Here is a 21,525-nt window from a genome sequence, read left to right as displayed (position 1 = left end):
GTGCAGCTGTAGGGGCTTTTGGGAGACTTTTGTTTGCTACTTTCAGGTTAGGAGTGGTGTCTAGAGACAATGGGGGCAGTTGGAGGAGCACAGCCATTTCCCTTGCTGGCTCTTGGGGAGCCCAAGGTCAGCAGGTCTCTCCTCTCAGCGCTTCCTTAGAGTGATGACATGCACCCAAGGGTCCATAACTTCAGGGCACATTTACCACCCACACAGTTCTGACAAAATGTCTAGCCTCAAAGAGGGAGTAGTTTTTGTTTTCATTGTTATACAGAAACACAGACAATTTTGGGGTAAAGTGTTTTTTTCTAAATGACTAATATTGATAGTGCATGGCCATAGCCAGTATTTATGTCCTTGCTATACATGTTTGAAACAGCTGGCACTGAACCCCACTCTTGGATTCAAGCCCATATTTTGTAAGCATCCATTGGGAGCTTTCTGTTTGCAGGCAACAGTAGAAATATAATGGAGCAAATTCACTAAGAATGAACATTGATCACAGATAGCCTCATTTTTGCACTTCCACTGTGAATGCTATTTGCAGCATTCACAGTGGAACGTTTAGTGTTATAAATACATACAGCAACAATAGACACATGGGGAGAAAGGCTTTTTAAATCTCACAGTTCTTAGCAGATCATTTCTTTTGTTTTTTTGATAATCTTCAGTTTTCAGTTTCCCTCTTAAGGCAGTTTGTGTTATATTTCACTATATATGTATATATGATAAATAAATCGTTTAGGTTCATGCCTTTCATGTGATTATATGCTTTTAATAATTACATTTACATAAATATGCTGTAAAAGCTACATGAAGCCTAAATGCCAGTCTGTCCGAGTACCTTGACATACAGTCAAACACAGACCCTCAGTCTGTATGAACAAATGATTTTTTTTCTCCCTTAAATGAATAAGGGATATCCTTATGCAGAATACCCTCTCTCTAGCATGGCTGTGATGCTGGTGATGTCTTCACCTCACTGCAATGACAGCTGCCATAGTCATAGACAAGTTTGTATACTGCGTTGGCTTGTAATGAGCAACAGCTTTTGTGAAATGGATGTAAAGAGCCTTATTTGCATGGAAATCATTTTAGCGCTGAAATGCTGATAAAAAGCGCATATTAATTATTTGTGATTACCAATGGCACACTTTGTTGCTATTTCCTTGTAAGTGCAATTATTGCACTTTCCACCCATTTCAGGTGGTATGTGAATTGCATACATTCTCTCTGACTCTTGTGATGATTTTTTTTGTTGAAAGACAGACAGTTGTCCTTTGAATTTGTCCTTAATCTTGTTAATTCTGTTTTTCGCTCTTTATAAGGCACCAGGGATGGTTTTAGATCAAAATGAAAACAAGGAAAGAGTTTGGTTGGATAATACCAGGAATTGATAATTAGGCCCTCCTAATTAATGGCCTTTGACTTGGTGTGTCCTTGGTATGTCAAAACATTTTTGCAAGGGTTGAAATACATTTTCAAATTTAAAAAAAACATGAACATCTACTATGTTGTGTGTGTTTGAAACAAGTCCATCTCGATCTCCTTATGCTCCAGCAGTACTTCTACCTCCCGACGAAAGAGCCAGTATTCACTGACGAAGCTAAATAAATGTGCTCAGCTTCTTCTCCATTGAAGACGTGGCATTGAATAAATGCATTCGGTTGCTTGGACTTGGGACATCATCTTTATTGGGGTGTTCGGTCTATGTCTGTAATGAGAGTTATGTCAGGATCCACTGTGTTTTAGATCAGCACACTGCAGTCTGCACAGATCAGCAAAATCTGTATGGCACCTAAGAATTGCACTGCATCTCATGCCAGCTAATAAAATGAAGTTGAATTTACCAGAATGTTATGTAGTGCCCCTGGCTTAGGTGTCTTTCACCTGCAAGAAACTGATGTTAGGTGTGGATCTGAAATGTCATTTCTGCTGTAGGTTGGACTGAGGGAAAATCTGGCATTGGAGCCTATCATCAACGGTCTGAGGGGTGTGGTTCATCATGGTGAGTGAGATCCTGCACGTTTTTTTTTTTCTCCCGTGATTGGTCGGGGTACTTAAAATGTCCTCTCTGTTCAAACAACATCAATACAAGAGGGGTGTTTAAAAAATAAACAGTGATAATGTTGATTATGACAACGATATGACCAGCACTAATAATAATGACAATGGAAACGTTTGAGTTATCTTTCTGTATCTTGCCATCACTCTCACTTTTGTTCACCCCTCACTTCATCATTCTCTTTCTCCTCTTCCTTTTTCTGTCCCCCATCTCTGTCTCTATATGGAGTACTTCTCTTGTGGTATCATCCAATGTTAGCAAATGTTCTAGTACATATTTGTTTAATAAGTATAGACAGAACAGAAAGTGAACACATAAGATAACTCTATTTCATATGCATTCTCTGTACAGTTCTTGAATTATCTTATTCACACACACATTCACACCCATGTACTGCAATCCATGACATCTGAGACAGAACGCTGCAGATGCTTACATTCAAAGGAAGAGGGTTTTCAAAGCACAGATTTAATGTGTTTAAGGCCTGATGAGCTTCTATATTTCTGTGAGCTGTTGTGTGCAACATTGTTCTTTGTTTCTCCAGCCTTGTTGCACATTATGTAAAAAGGCTGTCCCCCAAACAGGTGCCCTACCAGACCATAAATGGAAATAACCTTTTCAGGTTTCATGTAATTATCAGGTTTATGGACAACTATCCAAACCTCACAATTGGTCATATCATCCCTAAAGTAAAAACCTTTTCATCCTATTTTTTTTATTATTGTCGTGGTTGTTGTTTTATGTGAAGTTGTAAATCAGTGTATAAATTAAAACTTTAGTGCCATTTGTACAGAAACAATTGCTATGTATTTTCTCCATCACAGCCTAACACAGGTGAAGTGAAAGGCTAGATAATACGTTCCCTTCATTTAAGGTTTCCAGGCTGTTGACAACCACACATCAAATCAAATTGGTTCCCTGATTGGTTCAGTATGTAGGGCTTTTGAATTTTGCAGTTGTGATAGCATGAAATGTAAAATTAGCACCTTGAGGAGAATTAATGTAGGAATAATAGAAATAATGGATTGTGGGCAATTTTATTCAGATCTTGTCATTTCTTGTCATTGGAGGTTTTCTAATATGTACAGGCCTACCCTGCTTCCTCATTTGATAGGTTCACCTTCTCTGAACAGCTTGTACCTTGCTATGTTGCACACAATCCCTATCCCCTGTGTTTAGCCATGTCCCTGTAATACTCACAATGTCACAGTCCCCATTTATCACAAAAACCTCTAACTACAAAACTATTTTTTTTTTATTTTAAAAACTTCTGCTATCTAAACAAATACATCACAGTGTGTTACCTACATCGTGCTTTCCTCCCTCCTCTCCCATCTTCACTTCTGATTGAACCAAGCCTCCTACAAAATAATGAATTTAATTAGAAATGGCCTCACTGTTGTTATTATTAGCAATATCCCTGATACCTGTCATCTGTGCAGCCTGTGTTGCCTGAATTTGAACCCTATTTAACCTCCTTGCCTCCCCAATTCCTTGGTATAAATATACCTCAGATTCTCCACTCATGTGCTGGTTGAGTGCATCTTTGCCCTTCTGGTTCAAGTGTAATCTGTCCAATTTGTATGTGTACCACCAGTTCCGAAAGGATCCAAATGCTCTCTTTATTAAAGTTTTAGCCACTCTTTAAATGTACATATAAATCTTGCTTCCTTGGTGCCAGCAGAATTCCATAGAAGACAACAATATGAGTCTGTTCCCCTAAACTTTGTTGCTCGGTCAACAAATTTGTCCTACAGAACCTCAGAGCTACTCTTACCTATGTATGTCATTACTTTCTATGTGATTCATGACCACTGAACCCACCCTTGTTTTGGCTATAACCTGGGCTCTGAGCACCAGACAACATATTGTTCAGGACTCCTTTTCTCATGTGCACAGTGTGCTACCTGCACTTCTAATGATTTAATTCCCCACTACCACCAACTCCCTTTTCTGGGAGGATGTAGCCTCAGAATCTGTGCTCAGAATTTCAGCCAAGTTCCTCTTCCTCCTCCTCTTCCTTCCTCTTCGCTGGAAATGTTGGAAACTGCAATTTCAAGAATGGTTGCCTCTTTACGGTGTGCACACCCTTTCCTACCATTTCTGCCTACAGCCACCCTTTTTCTGTCTCAGCCACCCTATTTTGTCTCTGAAGACTCCCCCCTCCCCCTTTTTGGTGTGCACACAATCTCCATAATGGTTGTTCTAACCCATTGCTGAAACTGTAATAATTCTGAATTACAGAATTATTGAAGGTCAATAAGTTGGAGAGATCAAGAATCTCACTATCGACAAGGTAAATTAAACAGCAATGGTCACAGCTGTCTGCTCTCATTCAATAAAGGGAAACTTTATGGCACTAATCTGGATAAATACCACTGCTTTGTAACAAATGGTAGTTTGTAAAATTTTACCTATGACTATTTAATGACTTTTTATTTCATTTTGTCATGGAAGACTATCTACTAATTTCTTGTAGGAAGCAGTGGTATTGTGCTCCACTCCATCTTTAAAGCATTAGTAAACACCACAAGTGCCACAAGATCATTTTGGGATTGCCATAATTCTGCATTCTAGTTCATCCCATGATGTTCTGTTGAGTTGAGGTAGGGGGCTTTGTGCTGGCCACTGCAATGTTTTTGTTATTGTCTTCAAATTTTACAAACTCATACCTTTGGTCACACTCACTGTCCTGAAATCAGATGGGGTGTCCCATGACTTTTGGTAGGCTAGCTTTTAAATACAGCTCAACTAAAGATTCAAACAAAGAACAAAACAAAGAAAACTAGCCTATACACACCAACAGCAGGGACAAAATGAGCCTTTCTCCTGCTCTCCAGCCACGCCTGTATTTCAATCACCTTCAATTAGTCAGGCGTGGCTTGTTAGCCAATAGGCAGGTTCCCTGACAAGTCAAAACATGTGAGCACAATTATCCAATGATTGACAACAATAAGGTTCAAGGGAGAGGTGGTGAAGGCTCTCCTTCACAGTAGGCCACTACTAATTCCTGGCTTTTAGCTTTTGCCGCTTTGGATAGAAACAGCTGCCAAATGAATAAATGTAAATCTAAATGTAGTTCTCTAAATGACTGCTTACTTGATGGTCAGAGGAAAGGAACCACTAAGTGGCCCTCATTCCAAGTGGTGCTCATACAGTCCCATTGAGTGAATCGGTGTTGTATGTGCATGTTCATGTGTTCCCTCACCACCCAGAGAAGGAGACCTTACTAGAGCCCTTTATCCTGAGAGATCTCCTGCCATCCTCAGTGGGGAGCTACTACCGGTACACTGGCTCTCTGACAACGCCACCGTGCAGCAAGGTCGTAGAGTGGATCATCTTCAGCAGGCCTGTGTTTTTGTCCCAGCGACAGGTAAGTCTAAACTGACCAGCCATTCCTGACCTCTGTACCCTCTCATCTTACCTATCCGACCCCTCTAGAGCCAAACTGACGTCTTCTGGTTACATTGTTCATTGAAGCCAACCCCTGCTGTCCCCTAAAGCCACTTTTAATGCACACCGTCTGTACCAGGCATGCAGATGATTGCAGAAATATAGTATTTAGAGTGTTTCATTAAGCAGCATTTTCAACAGCAGAAGAACACTTGCCCAGGAGCACCAAATAGTATAACAAGACAATTTTTATCCCCAAGTACCAGAAGCATTTGGTGCATTTAAATTCCAGTGAGCCTGAATGAGTTTACTCATAGCATGTTGGAGGGAAGCCAAATGTTTAACTGAAGACTTGGATATGAGAGTGATGCTGTGGATATGAGTGGCTGGTAGTACAGCTACTAGGTATGCCACAGGATCTTTGTGTAACATCTGTGTAACATGTATATACACACACACACAGAGAGAGAGAGAGAGAGAGAGAGATGAACCTTGTACATTTATTAACCTAGTAATATTTTTGAAAGTTAAACAAAATGCTGAATATCATGAAGTGCTGTTTTTAATTAACATGTCAGCCTTGTCATGAATTATGAAACAAATGTAAGGTGTCATTTCGTATTCTCTTTTTATTTCATTTTTTGATTGTGGTATTGTTTTGATATCACTTAGTCCCTCAAACACAAAGTTTATTTTATGTGGGTGTTAATAATGGGGCTACAATATGTGCTCTCAGAAGGTGCCCAGAGAAGATATATTCAGGAAAAGGTGTCTCCAGACCGCCTCCGCTGCCACTGAACAACCCAATACTTTTATTGGCTGTCTTTGCTGCTATCTGAAAGGAAGAATTGATTCATTTCTTAGCTTCCCTCTCATGGAAAACAGTCAATTGCAATTACACCCTGGGCTTGTTTCGAGGAGAAACAAAGGCAGATCAATGATAAGTCATTATCAGTTTTGACAAATATAATACCTCTCTGGACTTAGCATTTTAGCTGCTGTGAACATGTTGTATGCTCAGTATGGGACAGGACAGTAAAATGTGAAATTTCAAGCCAACAATCACTATGAAGGGTTGTTTGTGTGTTGTTTTTCACCACTACTTCCTTGCACAAGGCCATTAATCTCTCAGCATAACATCTTTGTACACATAACACTTTCAGGGGTACACAGTTCCATATGTTTTAAATAACCTGTACCAGGCTGTATAAAAACAGTCCTCTTTCTATATGTAATTTTCTTCAGAAGAGAAAGTAGGTCATTCAAAGTGACAGACATATCTTTAAAGTTGCTTTTAGAGAAGATCAGTGTTCATCTATTCTGCTCTGACAGTTCCTCCTAAAATGGTTCCATTTGTAAAATATGGACTGTGTGCCACCGTCTCACATCCAGCTATGTGGCCTCTACTCCTCTGTCAATCAAAGTTGTTTCAGTGTAAGCAACAAACAGGCGGGAGAGGACCTTACGTAACATTTGACCTTCACTGTCTCCACAGTAAATGTGTGTTTCTGTTATAAAAGAACTCTTCATGCCATCATTCATTTATCATACCAAAAGAAAGGAAAGGATACAAAATACGTTAAAAGCAGTTGCTTCCACGCAGGTCTGGCTGCTGAGTTAATTAAAAATTCTGGGCAAGCCCAGTTGCCCATTAATTTGGCTATGATGGCTAGAATAAATGTCAGCGCCTTTGAGAAGTGATTGATGGGGGATGTTTGGTGGAAGCTTTCATTACAAATGCTGGTCAACTTGCGGCTGTTTTTTTTAGGTCAGATGAGCCATCCATGGGGTGGTAGTGTAGCATAGTGGTAAGGAGCAGGACTTATAACCAAAAGGTTGCTGGTTTTGATTCCCCACTGGGGCACTGACGTTGGTAAGGTATTTAACCCAGGATTACCTCAGTAAATATCCAGCTGTATAATGGATAAAACTGTAACTTGAGTAAGTCGCTCTGAATAAGAGCCTGTGCTAAATGCCAATAACATAATGTAAATGTTCCTTCACACTGTTCTTAGCAAGTGGATGAGTGCATGTGTCGTACACGACAAAACAAACCTATTTGCCCGAGTGCGTGTTTCTCACAATGAAGGGTTCTGACATCTCAGTTATGGTGTGGGGTACATTCTCCTGGCATGGTACAGGTTCACTGTGAGGGCAAAAGAAACACCAGTGAATACAAAGACATTCTGAATTACCACCTTCATCTTCATCCTTGTGCTTCATTGTTGCACTATATTTTTCTTCTGCTTAAATAGGGTCCAAAGTGGTAAATCCACAGAGAAATACTTAATTCAACTGAATGAGCTGCCTTAGCTCCACAGTAACATTCTCAAGGTATGATACTGCACAAGGGTTGCTGTTTGTATTAAATTTCTATCCTGTAACTATCCTATTCAATTAAGTCACTTTGTATTACCTGTGAACAACAAACAGGTATTTTGACTGCAAAAAGCATGCTTCCATTCCCAGTAATAATAGTCATCCTACCTGAACACCAGCTGCATTCAAGGAGCAGAGAAAATGTAATGTATATTATATTTACGCTCCCTAACAAATATAAATATCTTCAAGGCTAAATTCTGCACTGCGAAATTTTGTTTGCAGCAGTACGATTTGCCATTCCAAAGATATTTCCTTCCAGCAATTTTTTTTCCCATGTATCCGCATGGTGATATAGTCATTAAAGCATCCTACGTAGTGGCAGTAAAGATGGATTTCAACAAAATTTGCCATATTAAAATGACACAGTCTGGGAATGAGCGAAGAGGGCTATTACTCTGTTCCAGTGTAAGCAGCAGTCTCCCTGCACTGGGTCACCTCCGTTTCACCCAGATGCCTGTGATTTAGTTGTTCCGTGCATCAGTCATTCCTCTCATCCCTGCAGGATGGCCCCTCAAAAAGATTTCTCTGTAAAAATATTTTTAAAAATCTTGCAGAACTGAGAAAGAAGCAAAACTCAGACTGCTCTATTTCAAAGGTGACAAAATTTAACAAGGTATATTGCTGCATTTCAAATGCGTCTGCAGCAGAGCTACCACCGTAAAGGTGAGCAGTCTCATCTTTGCTTGGCTGATGATCACTTACCCCAGCTTAACTTTACTATTATTATATTATATTATATTATATTATATTATATTATATTATATTATACATGTGTAATGTGTTCAGGATGTATTCAGTTTTACTCAAGGCCATATTTGATACTGTGTTGCCATTATTCTTTTCTTTGTAAGATTGCCCTGGATTTGTAAGTTTGTCAAAAAACAAATAATAAGGATGTAATAATAACAATAATAATCATCATTTTCTAGTCTCTCTCCTCAAGGTCAACACAGAATAAAGCTGAAATATTTGGAATAGGATGCTACAGGAATCAGTCTGTGGATAACATGGCTTGTAGTAATTTTGCATAAAAAGACAGCATGATATGCAATATGCATGATATACATGATTGCAAGAACTACCCCTCCCACCCCCAAAATCCAGCCCCCCAAAACCAATGTCACCCACTCCCTGCACTTACCTGGAGCATTTCATTCAACTATTTGACATATCCTCAGCAATATTTTCCTGTATTCAAGTGATAAAAATCAAAGGTCAGACCTATGAAAAATCACAGTGGGTGTAAGAAGAGTGGGTGAAATGTACAGACCCTAGCATACACTCCTGTTAGAGCAGCAAAAGAGAAAGGAGAGGTTTGTGGGCAGAGGAGTATCCTGGAAAGGGCTTTATGGAGGTTGGGGTCAAGGCTTTCTCAGTTCTTTTGCTTCCTATTCATGTAGGTGACTGCCACTTCCACCATTTCCCTCCACAGGTGGAAGCCTTCTATTCCATCTTCACCACAGAACAGCAGGACCATGTAAAGTCAGTAGAGTACCTGAGGAACAACTTCCGCCCCCTGCAGGACCTTGGCAATAGAGTGGTCTATAAGTCCATCATTAAAGATGCCTGGCTCCCAGACCTAATGGACAGCCTGGGGAACCAACATGGTACTGAGGCCTCTAAAGGTACAGCACACACACACACACACACACATACTTATTTGGCTTCAAGTTGCATCCTGCCCCACAGTCCTTCATTTTCAGTTGGATAGAGGAAAGAGAGAACGCTACAAAGTAACAAAGAGAGGGGGTGTGTCAAAGGCAGCTACAGTCCTTACTAATCTACAGGTTTCTTAAGTGCACCAGCTTGAGCAAATTATTGCTCAATGTTATTTGTGTACTTACAGCCATTTATGATTACTAGGTGAACTAGTGATAACTTCAGAGAAATGTCCTTGCTATGCTTTGAATTCTCATACTTAGTACTAAAACCAATGTGTGTGTGTGTGTGTCTCAGCGGTGACCTGTAAGCTTCAAATAGGGGAGGCAGAGAATCTACTTTTAACCTCATAAATAGGCCTTTTTGTTTTTTTTTTTGTTTGTTTGTTTTTTTTTCATGATTAGTAGGATTTCCAGTTTTTGTAAGGATAAGGATTGCCGATGAGCAACTGATTTCTTTTGTTTAATATGATAGCATATGTGCCTGCATGTATGTGTGCATGCTTGTCTGTGTGTCTGTGTGTGTGACAGAAGTCTAGAGTCACGTCCATGGTAATGAGTTAAGAATGGTAGAATACAGAGAGGTGGTGATGTGAAAAGGCTAAACTTAAGGGCATGCAGATAATGGAGTCAGAATCAATCCAAATTTCACTCTGGTAGTTGAGAGAATTGTCTTTGTTCTCATTTTCTATGGCTTTTTAACAATTTTCTATGTTGAACTCAAGTAGATTTGATCCTTTTAATATGCCCTGTGATGGGGTAACATAGTCAGTGACCCAGAAATGAAGCAAAATTACAGCAAAATTGGAGAGCCTAGTTCTTTGAGAATTGTCTGTATTGCTCTATGGCTGCTGTTTAGGAAGACTATGTACTGCAATGTGACAGCATTAGCACTCAGTGGCTTGGCTCCCACTGAGCAATACAGCTGAAAAACGGTTGTCCATCACCTTTCTGTGCGATAAATACAGAAATGTTCTGGGTGCTTCTACAATCTCTCACTCACTCAAACAAGGAGGTAATTGAACTGTCCTTCACAGTTCAGCTCCTCAGACTTCTCGCAGGAAAGTTTCAAAAGCTTTGTTTCCTGTTTTTGAAGATATAACTTTGCCCAGAACACCACAACCCTCAGACAGACTCCTAGTGTAATTTTCCTTTCTGGTAACAGGTGGACAAAACAATGCATATTTTCCTGAATAGTATCACATTAATAATGAAGTCCAGCAAGATATGTTCTTCTGCAGGATTAGCAAAGAACTTAATTTGTGAGTGCCTGTATATTTCAGTATTCTTACAAAATCTTATGTTTTTTCAGCCTGTGGGGTGATTTTTTTTCTTAAGCTTAGAATTCACAATTAATTACGCTATAGCTTGGACTACAGGCCCCCTCCCACACCCCTTGTCCTAATACTGGTGAAGTAGGAGCATTCTAATTGAGAGAGGGATGTAGCTTTCATAAACATTAAAAAAAGACCAGTATGAACTAAGCCTATTGTGAAATTGCGTTGTGGGGTGTCTGTAGGGTACACAGGGTACACAGTCAGTGATTAGTGATCAGCCCAAGAAGTTCATCAGTAGGGAGAGGAATTGCAAATAGTAGCAAGAGCACAGCTTCAGGACAGGGAGGGATCTGCCAGATCAAATTGTGTGAGGGTGGAGTCTGTGATCATGTAAAGTCTCTCGACCAATGGATTCCTCCTTCTGATCATGGGACTTAAGTAAGACAAATTGTCTGAAATAAGACAAAACAAAACAAGCTAACAAAAAGCATAGAAGCAGTTTTACACTTCTCATAAAGTGGTCTGGCTTTGCTAGTTTTTAATGTCATTCTGATCAGTGTCATGATAATGATGCGTTTGTGTGACGAATGACTTGTGGAAAGCATAAGCTCTTCAAGGTGACAGTAAGCAAGCAAGCAAGCTCCTCTCGCCTCATTATATCTCCCACCACTTCAATCTTTTTTTGCTGTCTTCTTCAGTCTCATCCATCTCTACACTGTTATTGAGGGAGAGATGTAGTGAGACGAGGCTTTTTAATGGAATGGCTTCACAGACTGTATATGCTCATTATTTTTCCTAACTGGGGGGTTTGGATTTACTGTTATTCCTTCTCCGGCTGATGTGTCTTGATTGGCCAGTGCCTTCACCCTCTGTCCTGACAGAGCCAGCACTACTGTGAAAAAGGCCCATTCTGCAATTGAATCCAGTGTACTGTTGGTTTTGTGGAAGGTGCCACAGTCTATCTATCACTCAATAATGATGGGTCATACAGTCAAGAGAGGAGGACTCTTTTAGCCACACATCCATTGGTATGCACAATGTCTTACAGGTCCTGAATCTCACCCTGTCTGTCTCTGGTTTTCTCTTGCTCACTTCCTTACTGTCTGTCTTTAGGTCTGTCCCTGTTGCTTTAGGTTGCACTTTCGTACTACTACTATCTACTGTCTACTATCTATTAATATCATAATGCTGCATGAGAGGAGACTCTTTAGGTCTTATCTCTTAATCTAAACACAAGACACTGGGCTGATGTCAAGCAAACAGACTAATGTTAAAAAATGATTGATGTTAATGGTTAATATGCAAGTTATGTAAAGGTTAAATATATTGCTAAATCAATACAATATATGTAATCAAACGCACACTGCTTTCAGTAATGATAACAATGGCTACTAATAATAAACTGTATATTTTCTGAGATCCTGTTTGTTAAGAGTGGGCAAAGACCACGATAGTGAAGGCCACATTCACAAAACAAAAAGGGAACATGATTTCTGGCTGATATCTTTTGTGATTCAGGTTTTTGTGACGTTCAGGTTTCAGCAATTAATTCAGTTTCCTGACATGCACAATTACTAAAAATCTTTTGAGATTACTTTTGAGATTACTGCAACCTTTGTTGAAAAGCTGTGCCGTAATGCAAACGAAGGATGGATCATGTTCTTGGGCTTATATTGCCATCTAGTGGACCTTTACCAGAATGCAAGCACAGGAAGCGTGAGTGAAATAAAACTCCCAAACCAAACGCCTTAAGGAGGAGATGTATGAGCTTATGCATTAATTTGTCCTTTTGAAGCATCAGTGGCTACATGGACTAATGAGTCATTATACCTTGCAATGAAAGCATTCACCCTCAACCTTGGAGACCTACCTATGCAATCTTCTGGTCAGGAGCAAACCGTGGCCGATTAGAGCTGTGGTAGGTGCTGTCTGCGGTGAAGGGATTTCTTCCCCTTATTTATCATTGCAGTTTCCTCACTCCTTACAAGGAATGACCTTTAATTCAATGACTAAACTTTGAAAAGCCTGTTGAGGTGGTTCTACTGTAATTGGAAAGCTGTTCTTTTTCCGAGTACCACTGAGTCATGCATTCCTAATTAATTTTTCTCATTGCCTAGTGTGCAGCAGTGCCCCAATCAACATGAAGGTTCAGCCACTGAACAGAACAGCACTGGTGGTGAGATGGACCTGGCCTGAAATTGTATACCAACCCATCCTAAGCTTCATGATCTCATACAGCTGGAACAAGAATGATGAGGCATATGAGAGGACTTTTCTGAAAGACAGCGACCAAGACCTGGTGAGGCCCAACCCGGAGATGTCTTTCTTGCAGAATAATGAGCATCTGTCACTCACTCCCTCGCTCGCAAGGAGTAAATGCGTAAAGAAAAGATAACAATCACAAGAAACTGCCCTGTGCTCTCCAGAGTATACCTGTTAACCTGGTTGACATCTGTCATGAAATCCTAGGCTTATTCAATGGATGTGGGGTAAAGGAGACCAAATCTGTTGTATCATTGTATTGTAAATTGTATATTTACTATTCAAACACTGCTTCTAACCAGCTGCTTGGTTTCCTCAGATTGATATTAACATATTTTCACCAAGAGCAGTGTGAGTGTCTAGATCATCAAAGGACACCAGCCTGACAGCAGCAAGTTTCAAATGAAGTACACAGTACTGACCTGTCCATCTACCATTTGTCCCTTCTGACTCACCATACCATTTTCTTCACAGGAAAAGCACTGAAACATACTCACATGTCCAACCAACCAACCAATCATCCTCCCTCTGCCCCTTTCATTCCTTCTTTTCCTCCCTTCCACTCTTCTACCCTTTATTGCCATTTTCATTTTCAGTTTGCTCCCAAGACTTTGCTATCTAGGTCAGGTTAGGGACTAGCAGGCTGTATGCAATCAGAGGCAAAGCAATTAGAAATCACTCAAGACCTCCATGTTTTATGATCTCTCTCATAGTAACAGGCTGCTCTCAAAAAGATCCTTAACAAAATTAGCTCAAGTGGCACTCGCATAAATTGTGTGCTGTGGGAGAGGCAGACAAAGAACAAATGTCACACGATTTGCTTGTGCTTCATGATCTGCGACCATTGGAATACCCGCATGTAAATTATGATAAAGGTGACCCCTCATGCATTTAATGTTGTAATAAAGCTAACCATGCTGTAAATGTATCAAGTGGTAAAATGTTATAAACCATAAAGCTCCAGACTTTATGATTTTTTAGCCTGCCTCTAACAATGTGCCAGTGTAATATGTTCTAGATAAAACTCCAGAAGTGATATACATGTGCTTGTGTAACTTCCAAAAAATGATTTCCTCAACAAAATATTTCAGCTGTGAAACACTTGGTTATGTGGTCAAAATGCAGCTTTACATTCCCACCACAACTTTGGCATCTGGCATTGGATGGAGGGCTACGAAAGAAAAAATAGCACTCACAAAGCTAAACTAATGTCCAAAACCATACATTTTTGTTTACTATACATTCAGACTGTGTATTCTCATTAAGGGTGTGGGAAAAGGAAAAAAAAAAACAAAACAAAGCATCTGTGATGAATTCATTATGTTTGGTATGTGTGTGTGATGTTGTTTTCTGTGGGTTGCTTTTTCCAACCAATCCCTTGAAGTCTATCCAAGCTGCAGGAGGCCAGAGAAACAAGTACCATGCTGTGTTCACTTCAAAATGACACCAGCAACACTTTCCAAAATCTGCCTTTTTTTTTTCCACTGTGTCTGAACACAACAATGCGAACAACTAAAGCTGGGACACAACTTTTTGTTCTCAGCAGCTGGCCAATCAAATGAAGAGATCAGCAGGTTTGACATCGATCGCGTCATGTTGTGAAGATTTTAAACTGCTTGTCTGCTTGTGTGAATATTCCCTGCAGGAGGCCATCATCACTCATGTGTCCCCTGACGTGCTCTATCTCTTCAGAGTCCAAGCTGTGTGTCAGAAGGACATGCGTAGTGATTTCAGCCAGACAATGCTTTTCAGAGGTGAGTGTTTCGTGATTTCCCCACGTTTCTGCTTTGCCTTCTCTATGAAGTTCGGTAAACTTTGGCCTGTCTCGTTTTTTGTTTACCATGATGATCGAGTTGTGTCCAGCTAAAGAGAAAATAACTGAAGACTACCACATGAGCTCATCTGATAATTTATCACATTGACCTTAAATGCAAATGAGAAAAATATAGAATATGCTCAAAGAATTAGAAGGAAATGTCTACCTAGAGAGACTGATGCTGGACATACTAGGTTACATTTCTAGATTTACATAACAGGTGTCATCTTGCAAATCAACAACCACCCATTTTCAAAGTCTTGCTGTGTCAGGGCTTGACATTAACGGTTGAGCAGTTGCCCTGGGCAACCAAAAATATGTTTTAAAAAAATTGAAAATTATTTTTCTATTTATCTGGTCTCCCCTCTAATTCCCTTGCAAATGCACCCTGCCTTCACAATACTATCTCCCATCTTTGCAGAAAACCCAACAATAAAATATTATCTCCTCCTGTTCTCCTTACAAAGATCGTAATTGGGGTCGGCAACATATCTCTGATCCGCCCGCATCTACGCCGTGTATCACTCCTGACTTACGCATACACTTCAATGAGCTGCTACTGTGGTGACCAACTCGCAATACTCAATCTTGTCATCAAGAGAACAAAAGTCCTTGCCAGCTGCACATTTTATTTGTACTATATATATTCATGTATCTGATGTTATTAGAAGAAAGGTGTCAGTTCCTTTGCAACTGACGCCTTGAAGCTTTGAGGTTGAGTTGTGGCATCTGCAACTCAATGAAGATAGTCAGCAACTGTGCCTATAGTTTGTTGTCTCGTCAAGAAAGAGGCAACGGGGAATTAATTAAAGAGGCAACAGGGAATTAATTAATGTATTGGCCCATGCTGTGCTGAGGTCTGGTTTTATTTCTAGATGGCTACCTTACTTTCAAGTTGATTCAGGCAGTTGTGATTTTTGAGAAACACGTGCATAATGATGAGGTCACTGACAGTCAAATATTTTACATATACAGCATTCCCTTGTTAATGTTACAGGCAATTGGCTCTTTGTGACCTTTATTTGTATTATAAAGAAGAGATTTGAGCTCAAGCAGAGAAGCCTATATAGCCTAGTGTTAAATATGGCAACCGTATTGTTTATTCAAATAACCAAAAAAGGATGTCAGGACACATTTCAAAGTAAGAATAAAGCCTTGTGTGTATTCTTCTGCTACGATGTAACAGCTGTGACTGACACTGGCTGACATTAAAGAATGCAGTTGTCCATGAAATGATCTCAGTTAACACCATGGAATTTTATTTGGAGTGTAGTGAAATACATTTGATTGTATTGATTCACACATCTACATTTGCATATCAGCAATCCGTTCTACCATACATGTTGTTTTTCAATTATGCAAGTAATCAGTGGGAAATTAATGAATTGTTAGGATGTGAACAGAATACGTTTTGAATATATATTTGGGGAAAATCATTTTTTGTGTGCCTCGCTGTGTTTCAACGTGTGTGTGTGTGTGTTTGTGTGTTATGTAGAGTATATGATGAACATGAAGAAATATGTTTTCTCTTGTTACCTGATATGTTTAATAACATAAGCTTCATTGTGTTATTCCAGCAAACACAACCAGGATATTTGAGGGAACAAGAATAGTGAAAACTGGAATGGTATGCATTTTGCAATGCCCCTGGATGTATGTGTGGTACTAAGAATGAGCATTACAGCTTTAGATTGTACATGTAGTTGCATGGGATTGTGATTTTTTTTTTCCAAGAATTCATAGAGTCTATAGCCATTAGTGATTATTTTTCATTGATCAGTTTTTAAAAATCATGTTGCATATCACATTGATTCATTTTGTGTAATGATGAATTTTAATCAAAAATATGTCACAGGGTCTGAAAATTAACTTTATGGTCCACTAGCCAGGGTGGCTGGTAGATGAAAAAAATTAACCAGCCGGATGGGTTTTTCACTAGGCAAAATAATTTATTACATTTTTAAAAATACTAGAATCATACAGAATGGTTGCGCAACACTGCAACTGTTATTTCAATTCATATTTGTGTTCCAGGTAATGACAAATTTAATTCAAACTAAGCACCATCATTAAGCAGTGAACAAGTTGGGGTATTAGTGTGGATCAGCTCTACATGAAGTTCTTCTACATGAGATTCTTTCACAACTGACATTTATCTTCTTTGATAAAGAATGCTTTTCATTCCTGCAAGTGCTCCACAGTGACATGCCTTTCTTTTTATCTAGTCTACAAAGGTTAAGTTATTCCATTTTAAGTTATTCATTTTAAGTGATCAATTTTGATTCCAAGTTATTGATGATTGACATTCATCTTTCTTTCGTGGTATTTAGTTAGTAAACCACCCATTAACAAACTGAAAAAGCGCTTGAATTAATCAGAGGCAAAACATTACAGTGCCAATCAAGCTTGCTACATTTCACTAGCCAGCAAGATAAAATTACTGCCAAAGCTAACTAGTCTGGGAGACGTTACTTGAGCACTTCTTCTCACAAGCTAAATATTCCTGTGCCAGGAGAATTTGTATCACAGTATCATATGTAGTTTGTCTGAGACAACACAATTAGAGACAGAGATGTGCAGAGATGATTAACACTAATTTCACAACTAAAAAATGACAGGGTCCTGCCATTGGCTTAGCCTAAAAAACTATAGGAACCAGACTGAAAGGGGTATTTATTTGGGCATCTTGCATTTTACAAGTGTTCTTTGACTGACATAGTGGGCGATCATTTTATTTTATGTGATCATTTTACAAAAAAACAAAATTGACTATAGATGATTGCATGTTCCATTAGCTTCCAATACCTTGTATGAAGGCTTTGTGAAAATGTGCATTTTAAAAGCTTAGAGCAGCTTGACTGTGGTGTAAAATGTGTTAACTTGTTAGACTGAAGATTCTTCAGGTCTATAGCTCAGAATTAATAGATTCTAATGTCTGTTTCCTCTTTTCACTCTTTCTGGTGCTCTTTGTCTGTCTGCCCCTTTTTTTCTCCCTCTCCTCTTTCTGTTTTCCCCTTTTTCCTCTTGCTTTCCATTTCTCCTACAGCCCACAGTTTCCTCTGCCTCCTCTGCAGATATGGCTCCCATCAGCTCTGGCTCCTCCACCTGGACTTCGTCTGGCCTCCCCTTCTCCTTTGTCTCCATGGCAACTGGGACTGGGCCATCATCTAGTGGCAGCCAGGCCACTGTAGCATCCGTTGTGACTAGCACCCTACTGGCAGGCCTGGGGTTCAGTGGAGGGGTTATCTCCTCATTCCCAAGCTCTGTGTGGCCCAGTCGGAACCCACCTTCTGTAGCCACTCCCACTGCCACCCACCACGTGGTCAGACCAGCGGTCCCCACCAAAGAGCCAGCTGTGTCTCAGGGCTCAGATGCTGACACTGCCGTGACCAAAGACAGTGAGGGCGCTGAGGAAGGTGAAAAGGAGGGAAAGGGGGGGAGAGAGGAGGGGGAGAGAGAAGGAGAGGAAGAGGAAGATGGAGAAGATGGAGAAGAAGACAGAACAAAGAAAGACAAGAAGGCAATGGACAGAGTGGAGATGAAGGTTAATGGCCCTGTGGCAGAAGGACCCACAATAATAGCCCCAATCTCCACAGCCAAAGAGAGAGGACAAGAGGAATTTGCTGCAGATGACAGGAAGACAGAATTCAGCACAGAACCATCTAATGCTGTGGAGGACAGGCTGGTGAAAGGCACAAAGAGTGTCATCAAAAAGGATATGAAATCTCTGTCCCAGGAGCTAAATGACAGCATATTTGAGATCCAGCTTCCAAATAGGTCAACACTTATCATTAAGACCAATGGAGGGGACATGAACCAGTGGCCTTTCTCTTTCTACACAGGTGAGGCTATCTCAGTTTTTGGTATTTGTAAGGACCTTGCCAAGGTACCTCGCTTTGGGGAGTAACTGCATAAGTGGTGTCATATAAAATAATTTTCCTGACACTAGACTGTGCAATGCTGGCCAGGTCTATTACCTCCCTTATCTCCCTCTCTGGGTACCTGGAGTCACTGTTACAAGTTCCCCAGGAGCATTGTTTAACCATAATGTTTAATTTAGTTTACCCTCTTGTTAGATAGCAAAGAGTGTTACGCCTGCAAATACTTGTAATGTTTGTCAGAAAAATGATGGGTAGTAACCGTGGCTAAGATAAGATTGGACAAGTGCAATTCATGAGGCAGGGCTTGGCAAAAGGTCTGTTGACCGAATTGAAATTGGTTTGACCCCACTCTGGTGTTCTGCAACTTAGGACTGCTGAATTAACACATTTATCTGACAGTTGTTATTTGTCTTCCTTGAAGAATATTTAAACAGGAGCTCACATATTAATTTATGCCAAGGCAGGAGGAGATGGAGGATGATAGTTTGGCAGATCTTTGGCAGAAAAACCCATTGCTGGCTTACTTTTTCATGTAGTCTCATGGAGGTTAAGTGAAGAGTAGCTGCTGACTGACATGATCTTCCTTGCCTGTTTTAAACCTAGGAATTCCTGTCTCCCTCCCCTTCTCACAGAGAGGAACTGCATCTCTAATATGACCAAGAACCTTATCCATGGCCACAGCAAGCTGGAGTGGATCATCCCCCTGGTGGTGGTGTCCACTCTCACCTTTGCCTGTCTCGTTCTGCTGCTTGCCGTGATGGTGTACTGGAGGTGAGACCTGCCTGTATCACCTCTCCTCAACCCTACCACACCATTAAACTCCTCTCCCGATTGAATTACTACCACTTCTCTTACCTACAACACTGGTGTGGAAAAATAGTTATTGTTGTTGCATCATATGAGAAACTTGCATTTGCTGCCCCCTAGCACACCCGCAGAGGATGTTGGGGTGAAACAGCCTAATATACAATTGGTAATTCCAAAAGGTGGTGAAAAAAGTAAACTACTGATGTCAGGACATCTAGAGCATGTTAGCCTCATGTCAACAAGGGTATAAGAGGGGAACAAAGGAAGGCAGACATGATGGGGAGGGGCAGGGTGTAGTGGGAGCAGGTGCAGGAGGATATTAAAATGAGTCAGGGAAGCAGGTAATGTTGTGTAATGCTGATTCCAGTGAGAGAATGCATGGAGTACCCTCCCCCTGTGCCAAAACAGAAAGGGACTGCAAGAGTGACGTAAGTCATAAAGGAGAGGGGATTCATCCTTCCTCCATTTTTGACTTACTAGCACCAGGCAAACACTCTCCCTCTCCTGCTTCTGCTGTTTTCGAGGATGACCAGCCTGTGCTCCCTGCTCTGCATTAAGTAGATGTAGGAAACAGGCCACTTTCTCCGCCGTTGTCCCCCAATGGTGGAATCAACTTCCACACACCATCCGTTCCACTGAGTCCCTCTCAAGAAACATCTGAAGACACAGCTTTTCTGCTCTCATCTGAGCACCTGAAACACTACCGCTTAAAGAAATTTCTCATGTCTCAAAACTGTTTCCTATTAAACTATTGAAAAATGTAATCTAATGGTTTAACCCACTCATAATCTGTACCATCTAGCTGGTACCTTGTCTGTCCAACCATTGAAGCCTGGTCATGCAGTGCTTCTAATATTGTTGACTCCTTATGGTTTTTTGCTTGTGTTGTCCTCTGCCTCACTTGTAAGTCGCTTTGGAAAAGCATCTGCCAAATGAATATATGTAAAATAAAATGAAAAAAAATGTAATGTAATTGTTACGTATGTTATGTGAACATGGGATTATGATGAATATGAATATTTAACACAAAGTTTGGAGAGGAAAAAAACTCATCTGACTGTACAATTGTGGAGAGACAGCGGAGATGACGATGGCATTGTGACAATAAGGCTTGTGAGTCAGTCATAAAGCTTTCTACCTGTACCATTTTTCCCCATTGTCCCCCTAGGAGGTTTTTTAAGACTGCTCACTTCTATTTGGAGGACAGCAGCTCCCCCCAGGTGGTTCCCAATGATAGCACCCCTGTCATTCTCATCCCAGGTAAGTGTCCTCTTGTCCCCTCATCCCCACACCCCCGTTCCACTCCTTTACAAGCCAGGTCAGAGCACAGGGGCATGGGTGTCACTGTGCCTCTTCCACATCCTCTGCAGATTCCCCAACAACCTATGCATCCCACAGAGTTCTGCTATGAAATCACACTTTATTCATCATGAGTATAGTTCTTGCAGACTTGGCAGCATGAGTGGGTGAATGTTTATGCCATGAATTTATTCCTTAGTTTTCTGCTTTATGCCATGAATTTAATCCCTAGTTTTCTTATTTTTTCTTACATCTTTTTTGTTGACCTTTCATAAACTCAGTCAGCACCTCAGCCTTCCATACTTACCTCCATACCTTAAAAATCTGTTTTTGGACCACCATTAGTACTGTTATCATAGTACTGCAAGGATTAATCTATCTGGATCAATGAGCACAACCCAAGTCAAAAGAGAAAAATATAATGGATAGAAAATGACATGGATATAATTATACTACCTTTGTTCAATTATCTGACTGATTAATTCTCTCACCTTTACAATGTTTCAGAAGCCTTGTCAGTACTTGTCAGTGTGAATTTCCTTTCTTCTGCAGCTTTTGCCTGGAGGTTATTTAATTAGAATGAACATGTTGAAATTGTTTACAGTCAAAAATGTTTTAATAGAAAGCAAATGGTTAAAGAGCAAAATGTAAACTATCTAAAGCATATTACAGGTGGGCCTAAATC

The 21,525-nt window shown here is 40.3% G+C and overlaps 1 protein-coding gene across 2 annotated transcripts in view; it reads left to right on the top strand.

Moving 5' to 3' along the window:
- Positions 1-21,525, top strand: part of LOC118780998 (receptor-type tyrosine-protein phosphatase gamma-like) — a 103,419-nt gene that overhangs the window by 78,986 nt on the left and 2,908 nt on the right. For both annotated transcript variants that reach the window (XM_036533826.1, XM_036533825.1), the window contains exons 6-14: positions 1,942-2,008; positions 5,281-5,438; positions 9,273-9,465; positions 12,893-13,074; positions 14,683-14,791; positions 16,431-16,480; positions 17,900-18,695; positions 19,367-19,505; positions 20,710-20,801. In XM_036533826.1, coding sequence (XP_036389719.1) covers positions 1,942-2,008; positions 5,281-5,438; positions 9,273-9,465; positions 12,893-13,074; positions 14,683-14,791; positions 16,431-16,480; positions 17,900-18,695; positions 19,367-19,505; positions 20,710-20,801 — 1,786 coding nt within the window. The remainder of the gene's footprint in view (positions 1-1,941; positions 2,009-5,280; positions 5,439-9,272; positions 9,466-12,892; positions 13,075-14,682; positions 14,792-16,430; positions 16,481-17,899; positions 18,696-19,366; positions 19,506-20,709; positions 20,802-21,525) is intronic.

The sequence above is a fragment of the Megalops cyprinoides genome, chromosome 7, assembly GCF_013368585.1.
Source record: "Megalops cyprinoides isolate fMegCyp1 chromosome 7, fMegCyp1.pri, whole genome shotgun sequence".
NCBI classification, from domain to species: Eukaryota; Metazoa; Chordata; class Actinopteri; order Elopiformes; family Megalopidae; genus Megalops; species Megalops cyprinoides.
The sequence above is the reverse complement of the archived record's forward strand: the minus strand, read 5'-3'. Positions and strand labels throughout refer to the sequence as shown.